The 15,319-nt window shown below is 47.1% G+C and overlaps 1 protein-coding gene and 1 long non-coding RNA gene across 4 annotated transcripts; one reads left to right on the top strand and one right to left on the bottom strand.

Annotated features, from left to right (window-relative positions):
- The first annotated feature begins 284 nt into the window (after positions 1 to 284).
- LOC140904085 (uncharacterized) lies at positions 285 to 14,686 on the top strand. Of its 3 annotated transcripts, XR_012156432.1 has the most exons (6): positions 285 to 889; positions 3,092 to 3,175; positions 4,581 to 4,680; positions 7,790 to 8,045; positions 9,759 to 9,889; positions 13,193 to 14,686. It is a non-coding gene; the product is annotated as an uncharacterized lncRNA (long non-coding RNA). The 3 variants fall into 3 exon arrangements; XR_012156431.1 differs by lacking the exon at positions 7,790 to 8,045 and having other exon boundaries at positions 289 to 889; XR_012156433.1 differs by lacking the exons at positions 7,790 to 8,045; positions 9,759 to 9,889 and having other exon boundaries at positions 290 to 889.
- On the bottom strand, positions 2,130 to 13,096 carry LOC140904084 (gasdermin-A-like). The gene is made up of 11 exons (XM_073326361.1): positions 12,936 to 13,096; positions 9,918 to 10,162; positions 9,491 to 9,680; positions 8,967 to 9,132; positions 8,765 to 8,858; positions 8,526 to 8,567; positions 7,892 to 7,921; positions 6,512 to 6,657; positions 5,865 to 6,015; positions 5,110 to 5,183; positions 2,130 to 3,561 (listed from the first exon to the last, which is right to left on the bottom strand). The coding sequence occupies exons 2-11, from the start codon at positions 10,132 to 10,134 to the stop codon at positions 3,319 to 3,321; spliced, it is 1,353 nt and encodes a 450-aa protein (XP_073182462.1). The 5' UTR covers positions 10,135 to 10,162; positions 12,936 to 13,096; the 3' UTR covers positions 2,130 to 3,318.
- Positions 14,687 to 15,319: the final 633 nt, after the last annotated feature.

Raw genomic sequence — 15,319 nt, 5'->3', positions numbered from 1 at the left:
CAGAGAGCGGGCGGAGGAGGAGTCAGAGGCAGGCCGGAGAAACCGAGCGCCGAGCGGGACGTCACCGCTCGGGCCGCGCGCCTCGGCTCAGCCCCAACGGCCGCCTGGCGTCTCCGTAATCACTCGGGTACTTCCGGCTCCGCTCGGGCATCTCCGTCACCAAGTCGGGTACTTCCGGCTCCGCTCGGGCATCTCCCTCCTCGTCGGGTATTTCCGGTGTCGCTGTGACGCCTGAGGAGCTCGGCGCATGCGCGCCCCGGCCTTTTCTAGTTGGAGGCGGAGGCGGAGGCGGAGGCGGGCTCGGGGTCTGGCGAGTTACACAGAGGTGGGGGGCTCCCGGGCCTTGCGCCCCCCCTCACCCCCGGGACCCCCTCCCCCCCTGGGACCCCTCCCTCTCAGAGACCCCCTCCCCCCCTTCACCCCCAGGGACCCCCTCCCTCTCAGAGACCCCCTCCCCCCCTTCACCCGCCAGGACCCCCTCCCTCTCAGAGACCCCTTCACCCGCCAGGACCCCCTCCCTCTCAGAGACCCCCTCCCCCCCTTCCCCCCCAGGGACCCCTCCCTCTCAGAGACCCCCTCCCCCCCTTCACCCCCGGGACCCCCTCCCTCTCAGAGACCCCCTTCCCCCCCAGGGACCCCCTCCCTCTGAGACCCCCCTCCCCCCCAAGGCCTCCCCTTCACCCCAGGGATCCCCTCCCCTCAAAGACCCCCATTCCCCAGGGAAGACCCCTTCACCTGAGGAGATTCCCCCCTAATGGGACCCCCTTCCCGCCAGTGACTCCCTCCCTCACAGGGACCCCCCTCCCACAGGAGGCTCCCCCCCCCCAGTGACCTTCTTTCCTCAGGGGAAACTCCTCAAGCTCCGCTGTTGCTCCCGGTCTCCAAAAGGGTGAGGAACTCCTGGCCCCCCTCCCCGTTCACCTTCTGTTTGTTACTGGGGTTGTGCCCCACCCTGACTGCAGCCCCATTGGGCTGGGCGCTGCACAAACACCCGGCAAGATGCGGCCCTTGCTCCAGTGAGCAAGTCCAGTCCAGGTCTCAAGAAGAGCTTGGTGCCTCCGCCCAAGGCAGCCGTGGTGCCCGACAGTAAGCGCTCGTGGGTGGTACTCACTGCAGGCGTTAGAGCCGTTATTAGGATTTGTTTTTTTATCCGGTTGCAGAGTTTTGCATGTGTCTCTGTTAAAAACAAAAGAACAGCCAGACTGGGTCAGACCAAAGGTCCCTCTAGCCCAGTCTCCTGTCTTCTGACAGTGGCCAATGCCAGGTGCCCCAGAGGGAATGAACAGAACAGGGAATCATCAAGTGATCCATCCCCTGTCACTCATTCCCAGATTCTGGCAGACAGAGGCTAGGGACATCATCCCTGCCCATCCTGGCTAATAGCTATTGATGGACTTGTCCTCCATGAACTTATCTAGTTCTTTTTTGAACCCTGTTATAGTCTTGGCCTTCACAATATCCTTAAGTTGGATGGAGTCCCCAATTCTTCCTGGCCTGGGGTGGTGCTGGAGTGAGGGGACGCAGGGTAGCAAGTCACCCGCATGCCAAAAGCCGCAATATCCAAATGTTACACTCCTTACGGTCTTGTGGAGCTTTGATCACGACTTCTGCCCATCTACCACGACACATTGTAAATATGGTCTTATCTGTGTTAGAAAAGTTATGCCAGTATAACTGTGTGGTTAGACATGTGACTTTGTAAACCAATATGGTTATACCAATGTAAGTGCTTGTGTAGACAGTTATACCAGTATAAAGGTTCTCAATAATGGTATAGCATATTTCACTTCCCAAACTAGAATAGGCAATACCAATAAAAGCCCTTTTATACTGGTATAACTGCCCACACTAGGGAAGGGTCTGCTCCTTTAACTTTATGGGTATAGTTAATGTGAAACTTTCTAGAGTAGACAAGCCCATGGGGTGCTTTATACAACAGACTTGAATTCACCCCCCAGGGACCTCAGGCCCTCTTCTTTGCAGTATCCCCAGGGGTCTTGGAAGGAGTGCAATGTGTGATTAGACAGGCGTAAGGTACCTGGAATTCAGAAGTAACGTAACATTAAGAAAATATTTTGAATTGCTCAGCTTATCAGTGAATAGATCCGTGTGTTTAAAAACATCTGCCATAACCCTCCAGAAAGGGATTGTTTTTATCTGTATTGTAGCAGTGCCCAGAGGCTCCAGTCAGGATCAAGGCTTCTTGGTATACAAACAGTCAAAAAAATCACCCCAGTCATATAAAAAAACCCAACCACCACCAGTGCAGTACAAAGAGGAGGAGGATATAGAATGTAAAAGTAAATAAGAAGGTTTTCAAATAGTAGTAGAAACACAGACAAAGACTATATTTATTGTGCATTATTTAAAGGTCAGTTTGTTTGGACTTTGTTGCCTTATGATTAATTTGGGGTGCAAAATGCACTTGTTACCAATAACAGGTTCGTTTTTTGGCAGCAACTTCAAGATTAAGTGTGAAGAAGATAATTGATGATACACACAGAGAAACTGAGTTTTATTAATACCATAATCAAAACTACAGAACTACAAAATCGTAGGGTTGTAGCTGTGTTTGTCCCAGGATATCAGAGAGACAATGTGGGTCAGATAATATCTTTTATTGGACCAACTTTGGTGGGTGAAGGAGAGAAGTTTTCAAGCTACACAGAACTCTCTGTAGCTCGAAAGGTTGTCTCTTTCACCATCAGAAGTTGGTCCAATAAGATATATTACCTTACCCACCTTATCAGAACTAGAAAAACAGGATAAAGATGACTTACCTCTGGCAGCTCCCGGTCAGTGGTGCAGCTGGGGTGCAAAGGCAGGCTTCATGCCCATTCTGGCACCGCAGACCGTGCTGCTCCTGAAGCGGCCAGCGGCAGGTCCAGCTCCTAGGCAGAGGTGCGCAAGCAGCTCTGCCCGGCTCTGGCCCGCAGGCGCACCCTCCAAAAAAAAAAGCAAAAAAAAAGCTCCCATTGGCCGGTTTTGCCAAAATATGGCAGACAAGCTCATGACGTCCTGGGCCATGGGTTGTCATGAGAGAACCTGTTTTAATTCTTGGTTCTGGTTTCTCACTTTCTTTGGCTGCCAGGCAACTTGCAACAGTCCCCTTCTCCCACCCACTGATCTAGAAGCAGCACTGAGGAGACATGAAGAGAGTCTCATCCAGATCAAAGTAAGGTTGCTACAGTGTATAGGTGTGTATAAAATTGGGGATTCTTTTTGTAGAGAAAAACTCACTTCCCATAATCAACCTCAGGAAATCTTTTTTCAGTCTTTCTATTGACATCCCTTCTAATGTGAGGAAAGGTGTCATGTCTAGTCTGATCTAGACAGAAGATGTAAAGCATACAAGGCTACATACAATGCTTTGAGGGCTGAGGAAGCTGCCAAGTCTCCAGTCCCAGTGAAAGAAGGTCCATTTCTCTGTAGTGTTACTCCACCCAGCTCTATCATTGCCTTGGTTATGTTCAGTTCCTCCTCTTGCAGCGAGGAGACCAGCTTGGCATCCAGGCTGAAAGCTTCTTTCAGGTGCAAATCTTGCTTCAAGATGCTCTTGACCTTTGCAACAACAAAGAAGCAAAATCAAAATATTAAATCTCTGGCTGCTACAGGAATAAGCCTCTGTCAGAACTTCACCAGAGTCACTGCAGTGGATGAATAAATGATCTCTGTCTTTCAGTATGCAAAGTGCTCTGAGATCCTTGAAGGTGAAAAGTGCTGTGTGTAAATGTGCATTATTAGAACTAAGATTCTTATTTTCTGTTAAGATCATGATAAACACTTATTTCCAATTTTTCCTGGATTAGTTGTTCCCCAAAAGTGAGTATTTTGCCTTTAAAGCAGGAGCATGACACACCAATGCAACCCACAGCTATGGTCTCCCAGTAACTGCTGAGTGAGGGTAAAACTGGGTGTGATGGGGTGGACTAGGCCCTGAGGCCCCCTGCTAGAGGCCTTGTGGCCCTGCCACACCCTGCCCCAGAAAAGGGCAGTAGAGAGGTCCTCCAAGATGCCTAGAGTGGCTGTGTGGGAAGCAGCCAATCAGGGACCAGCAGGGCAGTATAAGAAGAGCTGCAGGGCTAGAGAGAGTTCAGTTCCTTGCTAGAGCTGGAGGAGGGTGGCTGGTGCTCCAGGCTGGCTGCTGGGACTCTACAAGGACAAGGCCCTGAGGTAAGGGTGAAGAATGTGCCGGAGCCATGGGAAAGTGGCCAAGGGAATTATAGCAGCAACACCATTTATTTAAAGGGATGTTATGGATGGCTGCTATCTACAGGGAACCTGGGCTGCAACCTGGAGTGGAGGGTGGGCCCGGGTTCCTCCTCCCCCCCCCCCAACCAGCTACTCGGAAAGTAGCCTGGACTTTGAGGCACCCCAGAAGGGGAACTGAACTGTAATGGCCCAGGTGAAGAGCTGGGGCCAGAAAGGCCCTGAGAGGGCGAAGCCATTGCCTCCAGTGAAGGAGCCTTGGGGCACTGTATTCTGGAGCAGGGACAAACAGAGAGACATTATAGAGGGCACTGAGAGAAGCCCTGTTAGACTTGTACCCTGAAAAGGTTTGCTTTGCTTTTATCTCACAGAGAGACTGTGTATGACTTGGCCGGTGGGCTGAGTCAGCAAAGACCCACCACAAACAGAGGGAGAGAGTGGAAGCACTCAGGCAGAGGGTGCTCACAAGAGGTGAGTGCGACCCCGTTACACTGGGCAACAGCATAGCTAGAACATGTTGAATTCAAATTACAAAGTAATTTCTGTTCATCTCTCAAGGAGAATAAAAATGCCAACAGTTGGTAGGGTTGCTTCTGTTCAGTTTTTTTAGACATATCCTGTATCTGCAATCTCGTGCCACCCATTGCTTCCTGGGTAGATGCCATGTGTCCCTCAGTGTCAGAAAATTTGGGCCTCTGTGTTTTAGTGGATCTCGCTGAAAGTGGGCAGTTATGGTCCCAGCCTTGTCTGAAGACTGTAGTAACCCTTCCTTTGCATCACTTCAAGCTGTGACGTTGCTGCTTATGCCCTGATCTAATCATAGCTTTGATTTAAAACCACAAAAGGGAAGACTTCATTGAGAGATGTGTGGCGTGGTTTTTCACTGGCGTTCTCTCTCACCAACTCAAGCTGTTTGGATACAATCTGCTTCTTCACAGACTGTGCCAGCCGCAGTAACTGATCCTCAGTTAGCTCTGAAAAAGAAGAAATCATGTGAGAAAAGGGTTTTTTTCTGGGCGGTAAGAGGGTAAGTGCAGAGGGTGGACAAGCCCAGGTGGATAACAATCAGTTGTCTGCACTCCCTTCTGATGATCTCAAAGCACTTTAATAATTTGACTAAATTAAGTTTTACTATCCTTGTGAGGGGGGTGAGTGGTTGAAATTACTATTCTCATTATGCAGAGTGGGCCGCACAGGCAAGGGAGGAAGTGGCTTGCCCAAAGTCACAGAACAAGTGGTGGCAAAACTGAATAGAACTGGAGAGTCCTGATTCCCCCACTTCTGTTACTTAACCACCCTTTCTCAGGTTCTTGCTGAGGTTTCAGGTCCTCTGTGTTATATTCTGGGTTCTCCAATGCATTGTGTTTCCAAGTAGGTGCCTCAATATGAGGATTCTGCTAGGATGCCATAACGGGATGTAAACTCCATCACAATGCTATGTCTGGCAAATGGTACACTGTATTAGGTGGCACTGTCTGCCAAAAGCAGGTCCAAATTCTCAGCAGACTGTACCCTGCCGTAGCCAAGAATCTAAGGAATGTCTGAACCATGCAAGTTCTCCTTCATCGTTCATTCTGTTCTTCGTAGGCAGACTCATTTCTTATGTATTGGTGTGGTTGGGTGCCCCCAATAAAATACCCAGAACTTATTCTTACCACCAAGTGCTTGAAGAGTGTAGAGAACCGGCCCAGCAAGGTAAAGATTTATGTTTCCTGCAGAATCCTGTAAAGTGTTTAGCAAGTCTTCCAAGTCTGGATTCTCACTCTTTAGCTCACATTTATCAGCATCTTCAAAAGCCTCTTCTAGCTGTGGGTTAGGGGGGGAAAAAAGCTTCAGGACCGAGGATTGGGGGCTACTAAGAGAGACACTAATCCAGCGTGGTCATCTGAAGTATGCATCTGACTATGCTGGGAGGAAAGCAGTGTTGGGAGACCACATTTTTCCTAACCTCAGCTATCTACTATAGCACAACTGGGGATTAGGGGAGTTGAATATTCATATTTGCTGCTGTAAGATACAGGATGCCGGATGAAATGGTCCATTGGCATATTCACATGTAGGAATTTCGGTGTGCCTTTTAAAATGATACTCATAGAAGTTAGACAAAAGAGGCCTACCAAGTAATTCTGCCCATCTTCCTTCCAGAGCAAGGCTGGGGTTTCGCGTTTAGTTTATCTACTTATATGGCAATGGGGACCAGATCAGAAGGTGTTGAACTGACAGATGGTTACAGGATAGGAAGGACCTCTGAGTGGGGGCGGGAGGTCTTTAAACTCATAATGACTGAAAAAAGGAGCTTTACCTTGAGTTTGAGTTCTTGCAAGAGGTCGATGTTTATTATCATGGCTATGATTGATTTTAAGAACTTGGCACGCAGATCTGTGGACAACTGTGAGAGCTCTGCACATTCCTTTTCAACTTCTCTCTGTAGGCCTTCCATTCCTCCATCTGAAAACAGCGGAGGAGAGTCAGAATGCAGGATTCCCTGCTTGTCCCAGTTCAAAAGGGTCAGATAGGACTCAAAATTTAGATGTGAAAAACTTAGATTTGGAAAGGCTTCTGTGAATATTCACAGAATCACACATTAGGTAATTAATAATACTTTGTTCTCAGTTAATGCCTCCTATCCAAGGATCTTGATGCGTTTTCTTATTAAAGTGAATATTTTTCTATGTTACAGAACTAACTTGTCCAAAGTCACAAGATGAGTTAATAACAGCCTAGAATAGAATACAAATCATCTCATTCTAATTCCTTCACTGAAAAAAAGATTAGTCCACTAAAATATTTATAAGCCATAGGTTAAGGGTAGTCTATATGAAATGCACAGCAGCATAAACCATTGCTTTGTCAAGGAATTTTGTATGATGTCAGGTTTACACCACTTTACATTAACAAGTACAGTGAGATGAAATTGTTACATAATGACATCAAATTTTTGTTTACAGACATTCTGACGCTGCTTTCTGATAAGTGAGAAATATCCAAATCACATGAAAGTCAACATAAATTGTCACTGTCTTATATTTGCCACTTAAACTGTGTCAATTTTCATGCTGTGGCATCTGGTGAAATTTCACATCCTGTATATGAGATCTCTGTATGAGAGATGACAAGAATATACCTTGTGAGCATGATTCCCCGCTCCTTTGAACTTTGTGTCATCACTTACCCCTGTGCAAACAATGTGTGCATCACTGAACACCTGTTCAGAATGTATGTAAAACATTTTAGTGGGTATGAGTCAGTTCTGAATTGGTAGCATTTTACATCCATTCTGAACAGGCGTTTGTGACTGTAAAGGTGAAAAATTGGAAAGCAGTCAGGCCCTGAAACTCAGTATACAGTCCAGAAACAAATCTTTATAACCTATGTGGTGCAGACATCAATCTATGGAGTAATATTTTTCTAGCTGGCTTGTGGATATTTCCATAGTCTGTGGGTACCTTTCTGGTAGTTTAGAGTGAAATGTTCTGAGAATCAAGCAGTGGGATGTCAAAAGAGGTGGGTCTGTGAGAGGATTTCTTTGTTATGAAGTGCTCTGCAGAGTGAAAAGTCTGGGAAATCTATGTATCTCTAGGTGGCTTCCCTGAGCAATGACTTATAAGGTCAGAACACCCTGAAACGATTTGTCTACATTGTATCCTGATGTCCGATGAGGATGTTATAAAGAGCTACCTACCTGGGGAGTAATCAGATTCCTCTGCTGGACCTGTGAAGGCAGAGAGGTGAAGGAAAAAGTAACTTAGAAGTTGAGCCCTTGTAATTATGAATTGTTGTCAACACCAATGTGCATTTATCTTTACTCCACTAAAAGGACTGTGTCCGTATAAAGGGTACGTATATTTGAGGAAAGCCATTATCCTTGTTAATAAATATAATTTTTCATGAACTGGCTAAAATAACCACTCTGGAGCCTTGTTTGCACTAAGGAAATTTTCAAAAAAATTCCCACTGTTGCTAAATTCAGCTACATCCGTATTAGCAACATTGGGGGCTTGTCTACATACAGATTGCACTGGTTTAAGATAATCTGAGACTAGATGATCATAATGGTCCTTTCTGACCTAAATATCTATGAATCTATGAGTTTAAAAACAGATTAAACTGGTGCAAAGCCCTGCAATGGATTAAAACTGGCTATATCAATTTAGTTTGCCCCTGAAATGTCGTGGTGCAAGGTAAACGGCTCTAAGCCAGTATTAAATTGATACGTGTCCATACACAAAGTTACACTATTTTAACTAAACTGATTTAAAAATCCCGCTTTAGAGGGAGAATCAACACAAAGGAAGATAGCGAAGTGTTCTGTTTACCATCGGCAACAAATGTTTCATCATCTGGATAATGGGAAATGCCTGGGAAGATACAAAAAGGGAAATGACCATTTATAACCTTTGAAGAGTTATTTGATGCCTCAGGTTTTCACCAGCAGTATTTAAACCTGAAAATACCACTACCCCACTTGCAAATATCTGTTACATCTTGGGAAGTTTATTTCTAATGTGTTGCTTTTTTCCTCTCATAGTGGATGAGTTTTGTGGATGATGCTTACCCCATGATTCACTTTGAATAATGAGAGGCTTGATTCTGAACGCCAAGACACAGTCCTTAGGGATAACTATGACTCTCTGGCTGCCTCTGGTGCCCTGGTTCATGGAAAGAGGAGTTAGCGAGCACACACAGCACAGAGATGTGCTAAAAAGAGGGGGCTGTTCCCCCCCCCTGCATTTCCTGAATCTAGATAGAAATCAAACCTTTAATGAAAAATGGACACAGATCTCATTCAGAATGCTGCCTTCTATGGTACTGGACTTGGAAAATGTGGTCTCCTCCAAAGCCTGTACAGCCTCATTGATCACGTACAAGTTCTCTCTGCGCTTCCTTAAACCCTCAATGAAGGAATGGTCCATGTTGATTTTCCTAAAAAAAGAAGTGAACTCTGCATCACTACTGAGTTTCTTTCTGTAGGTTACTGTACAGTCTTGACACTGGCTGGCTCCCCTTATTCTTGAATTTGCCACTCTGGGGGCAGAGAGCAAGATGAAAGCTGGGTTAAGTGTCCACCAGGGAATTCCCCTGATCTAAGCAGAATCCCTGAGTTCACAAAGCCATGGAAGCCTCTATTCCATCTCCTTTCATAGTGCTGATGAGAGGTGTGGCCAGGGGAAATGAGATGTGGCCCTGTTACAGCTACTCTCAGCAGCTGACATGGGCCCATGGGCAGCAGCTGCATAAATTAGAGCAGTCCTTCCTTCCCCCCCATTTCTGCCAGCCTCACCTTTCTCCTTGTAGCAACATGAGGTCTGCTGGGATGACCTCTACTCTTTTCACCTTGATGGACTTCCCTTGGTAGGTGCTGGCAGCTCCTGTCACTTCCGTTCTCACAAAGTCATCAGGCAGCTTAATAGTCCACGCTACTGTGCCATCAGTGTAATCCTTAACAGTGATCGAGCGTGAATCCTGAACATCTGGGGTGGGGGGAAGAGAAACCCTGCAAGAGTTAACACATTCTCTTTGTACCACTAATATGTAATTATGGCCCATAGCTCCTGTGCACACAGGAAGGATGAGGCCTGACAGAGTTCAGACACAAGCAGCATGGTTCCCTAGCCAGTCACTGAAAGAAAACAGCCTCTCAAGCCCAGGCTGCTGCAGGCAGTGTTGCCACACTGGACAGGTAAATAATGTGGGAAGACTGGCATTACCTGGATTTCTGCTGTCCTGTCCAGGTACCAGAACGTCACAGAGCCTAAATCCTGTTTTGTAGTAGCAGTGCTGGGTCCTCCATAATGTCTTTTTTGGTTGCCTTCGAACGAGGTTTAGGGGTCTGAATTGATCTTGGTCGATAAGGCTGCAAACTGGGATCAGATCTCCATCGTGAGCCAGCTGCTTTGCCAGGTCTTTGGTTACCTTGTGAAACATCCTGTCTGCAGCCTGATGTACCCTTTAACTGAAGCAAAATGTACTTTTACCTTAGGAGGCAAAGACAAGTGAAGCAAACACATCTGACATCAACTGGAGGTTGCAGCAAGGTATCTTGCTCTTTGACAGCAAGTTTTACCTGCTCAGAGCTCTTAAAAACAAGCAAAAAACCTAAGGCCATGTTGACCAAAACTATGTTGATCTAGCTTATGCTGGCATACAGCCATTGTTGTTATTAAATCACTTGTGGGAGTGCACACTGGGATCGTTGTGCCAGCAGTGTGTGTCCTCAACAGGAGTGCTTGCATTGATTGCATTGTCAGGGGGCAACATTGTGGGACTGCTCCTGGAGACCGGTAACAGTTGATGTAAGCAACAGGGTCTACGTTGACACTGTGTCCACCTAATTACCTTGACTGTGACTCTACGCTGCTTGGCGAGGTGCTGTTACTAAATTGGCGTAGAGACGCACTTACGTGGGTGGGAGCCAAATTTAAGTGAAGACACTGCCACAGCTAGGTCGACACATGCCAGTGTAGAAAGGCCTAAGCTCCACAACTGGCCTGTGGGATGGGCCACGGTTATTACACCCAGTTAGAGAGACGTGATCTGCCCAAGATCAGACACAGTGAGTCAGTTCAAGAGTTGTGAGCAGGACCTACATCTCCCAAAGTAGGTTCATTTAATCATATCCTTGCAAATTGTATCTTGTATACTTTCTGATCATGGGCGGGGAGTGGAGCCCCCCCTTTAGGGAAAGTGAGCCCTTGGCTCTGCCCCCCCACCATGACCTCTCCCCATAGCTGGAGCCCCGAAACCCCCTTCCCCGTGGCTGGAGCCCTGAGTCCTTCCTCCCCACCAGAGGTGCCCTGAACACCCCCCTCCCCCCCCGCAGTCTTCTCAGAGGCGCCCCAGGCCAGTCCCAGCCATACCTCCCCTCCCCTCCCCAAGCTGTCCCAGGGAAAAGCCTCTCATTCTTGTCCGAAGAAGCTTCTGATATGCCTCATGCAGGTTCCAGGGTGGCTGAGGAGGTGATATTTGCTACTCAGCTTCCTGGTTTCAGAGTAACAGCCGTGTTAGTCTGTATTCGCAAAAAGAAAAGGAGTACTTGTGGCACCTTAGAGACTAACCAATTTATTTGAGCATGAGCTCACGAAAGCACCACACGTACTCCTTTTCTTTCAGCTTCCTGGGTTCATCAGTAATGTTTCTCAAGACCTGGGAGATTACTGATGAACCTGGGAAACTGAATAGTGTATGCCGCTTCAGCCACCCGGAATCTGCATGGGGCATAATCAAAAACTTCCCCCAAAACCCTGCAACCAGGGGTCGGGCGGCACCCCAGCCCTGGCCTATTATACCTGCCGCCCACGTCTCTGATCATGTAGATTGTTTAGGGTCAGAGGATGAAATTAGTTTCTAAAGGAACTTGATCATTACTCCCCTGCGATGGGTGAACAATACAAATGAAATTTCTTGAATGACAACAGATTAGTTGAAGAGGATTCCAGACAATGTTGTCCTCTCCCAGTCCTGGGATTCTAGCAGCCCACTACACCTTATCCTTAAAAACAACTGTCGCCAGCAAGCATTCAGCTTGAACCATCAACATCCAAATTTCATGAAATAAAGAGCTAGAGAATTTTCTTGCTGCAAAGAGCTTATGATCTAAGGAGGGCAATAATAAATAATTAGCTATTGTGCAGGTACTTTTCATCAGTCGATCCAAGAACACAAAGGTAGGTTGCTGTCACTGGCATTTCACAGAGAGGGAAACTGAAGCATAGAGTAGATATAACTTGCCCAAGGTCACAGAGCGAGTCAGTGGCAGAGCTGGGGATAGAGCCTGGAAGTTTTCACTTCTGGTATCTTGCTCTAACCACTAGACCCAGACCTTCCAGAGCTCGCAATCCACAGCCCAGTGCCCTAGGGAAAGGCAGAGCAGTCAAAGATCTGGACAACAAACACTGATTAATGGATGCTGCATATAATAATTCCAATACAGAGATTTAAAAAATGTTTTCAAAATGATTCACTAGTTTCGTTTTGGAATTGTAGAGGGGGAGTTCACATAACTCCCCACACAGGTTTGGAGACAGTCTGTCTCATTCTGTGCCAGTTACCCCAGGATGAACATACAGGACTGGATGTTGTTAGCTTAGGTCAATAATAGGGAGCATGGAAGCTGAGAGCTTCCCTATCCTTACAGCTGGGAGTTAAACATCTGGCTGGGGCAAAAAGGAAACTAGTGCCCTCCAGGCAACATCCCTTTTCAGGTCTGTCTCATGAGCTCACCTCTGCCCCCACTTTTCTCTGTACTTTGACCATCATCTCAAGTATTAGGATGTGGAGGGCATAGGAAAGGACAAAGTAATGTGATCGTAATTTACAGAACTAAACTTGCCCAGACAGAAGAAAGTTATATGCTTTTGCTCTGTGCCCAGTGAAGTTTCCCCTCATGGCTGGGATTCAGCTCCTATGAAGAAGGACAGAAGGGTTGCTCCTCCTCACCTTTATACTTCAGGTTAATACTGTCCACCCCTCCTGAAAAAAAAAATCACTGTTCTTTTCTTCCTGTGTTTTACATAACTTGCTTTACTCATAGCCCATAAGTGGTGGTTCTTTTTAAAACCAAACACTCCAGGAGCATGGATTTGTTTAAAGAGCAGAAAGGTATTGATTAGAAACCAAACGGGGCAGGGTCTTTTTTTTGTGCTTCAGTCGAACAAGGAATAGCCCTCCCCCTACTGGTATTACCCAAAGCTTGCATCATTATTTCAGTCTCTTGATTAAACACTTACCACTCTGCCTGAAGACTTGGCAGGACCAGTTTGTTAGTGGTGTGATCAGCTATGTCTCTCCTCGTCTCAGCATGGCCTCTTAGAGTTTCCTTTTTCAGCAGTTAAAATAAAAAAAACCCTGATTCCTCTCTACTTCCTGTGACAGTGCAGGAAGTGGTTGCCTGAACCGACCTGCCGAAGTGTGGGGTTGTTTTTTTTTTTTTTGCTTTCAATTCTGCCTCCAAGCAGCTGGTCCTCTCGTTTTTTTTCCATCTCAGCATTTTGGCAAACTTTCTGCAAACTCCTGTTTGGCGTTGCTTGTCCTACGTCAGGCCCAGAAGCTGTCCTGTGGACTTGGACAACGTGCCTCCTCCAGAGTACGACAGTGCCACTTCACGGTGTCATCTCCAGCAGCGACAGGCCCCAGCAGCATGCCCTGCTCGGTATGGAGCCTTGTGAGAGAAGCAAATGGGCGGACGTGGCGTGGTGGATTGCATGTTTTACACCCCATCAGTTGTATATACAAAATTATGTGGACACTTTATACTTTTGGGGCGACATCATATAAGAAAGGAACCTAGACAGATTAACTCATCCCCTTTGCAGACTGACTCTTTAAATGGGCAAAAACTGGACCTCCAATGTGAAAATACCCCCAGGCTCAGATGGCAGAGGCAGTGTGAGGAGTGTTCGCTTATGAAAAAAACATCGCTCCAGCTGGGCAGGAAGGTGAAAAGCCAGCTCGAGAACCAGCGTACACACTTATGATACTCCTTTCGACAGTCTCATGATCAGGCTCTTAAGAGTTTGAACGCTTTGGGCAGCATTGGTTTATTTGTTCTGTGTTTGTACAGCACCCAGTTAGTGTCTCTGCTGTCGCTCCCTGCCCAGTTACTGCTGCTTCCCCACCAGTCCCACACAGACCTGCTTCCAGCTGTAATATCCAGCCGTCACAGCTCTGCATCAGCTCCTGCCTCCAGCACAGCTCAGGACAGAGCTTGGCCACTTCCTCCTTCACCACCCTTTCCCTTATCTGGCCTGCGGCTCAGGGAAAAGGGACATGCAGTGGGGGTTGGCGGGCGGTGTAGTCCCCTGCATAGACCCAGCTATGTCACTGTGATGTTCTGTACCTTGGGGGAACACCCTACACCCCCGTGTTCATCCTTATGATTGTGTGATATCCAATGCAAAGTTTGTCATGTCGGGTGTCTTCGGAAGGCTCATGATTCTCTGAGCATTGTTGTTACAGTGATGTTATAGGTTGTAATTTCATGTATATAGTTATGAGGCTGAAAATGTGTTCTCATGGCTTAAAACACGCCCAGGTGAAACTCTCCAGGAGTAGAGGGGCAGTTCACATCTCATCAGGGCACGTATGGGACAAACCCAGCCCCGCCTCACAGGAACAAAGAACACTGGCCTAGGCAGCAACAAAGGATCTGTTGGACTCTCAAGTGAGTCACCCACCCTTCCCTTGGTCAGTTTGAGACTACAATGAAGTAATACTCACCTGACTCTGAAGAGGGGGGGCAAAGCGAAGAGGGAAGAAAGGGAGAGATGTTTGCCATGCTACAGACACCACCACCAAGTGACTGAAGCGCTGATCAAAGGGGAGAGCCTGGCTGAAGGGCAACCAGCCAGCCTGTGTTGAGAAGCATCTAAATTTGTAAGGGCATTGAAAGTGTTAAGATCAGCTTAGATTGCATTTTGCTTTTATTTCATTTGACCAAATCTGACTTGTGCTTTGGTTTATGATCACTTACAATCTATCTTTTGTAGTTAATAAATTTGTTTGTTTATTCTACCTGAAGCAGTGTGTTTGGTTTGAAGCTTGTCACAGATACTCCTTGGGATAACAAGCCTGGTACATATCAATTTCTTTGTTAAGTTGATGAACTCATATAAGCTTGCAGCATCCAGTGGGCATAACTGGACCCTGCAAGACAGAGGTTCCTAGGGTTGTCTCTGGGACTGGAGATATGTCATTCGGTTGCAGAATCCAAGCAGCAGCTGGCCAAAAGGGCTCACTCGTAGCTGGGAGCAGCTTACGTACCAGAGGCTGTGTGTGAACAGCCCAGGAGCAGGGTTCTCACAGCAGAGCAGGGTAAGGCTGGCTCTCAGAGCCGAGGATTGGAGTGACCTAGCAGATCACTGGTCTGGATAACACCAGGGGAATGTCACAGTCACCCAAAAGCAACATCCAGGATCAGGCAGGGGGTGAGGCAAATTTGTGTGCTGGCTCCATGTATCACACAGTGTGAGAAGAACAAAGACTAGAACCAGCAGGAGCCCCAAAGACATAAGCCAGGAAGCATCTCCATTAAGCAGGGGGCCTGGTTAAGGATTATTGGCTCCAGCCCACCACTGAGAAAATATCGATGTCAATGAACCGGGTGCCCGCCCTC

Source organism: Lepidochelys kempii, chromosome 27 (assembly GCF_965140265.1).
Source record: "Lepidochelys kempii isolate rLepKem1 chromosome 27, rLepKem1.hap2, whole genome shotgun sequence".
Taxonomy (NCBI): domain Eukaryota; kingdom Metazoa; phylum Chordata; order Testudines; family Cheloniidae; genus Lepidochelys; species Lepidochelys kempii.
This window is presented reverse-complemented; position numbering and strand designations above follow the sequence as displayed.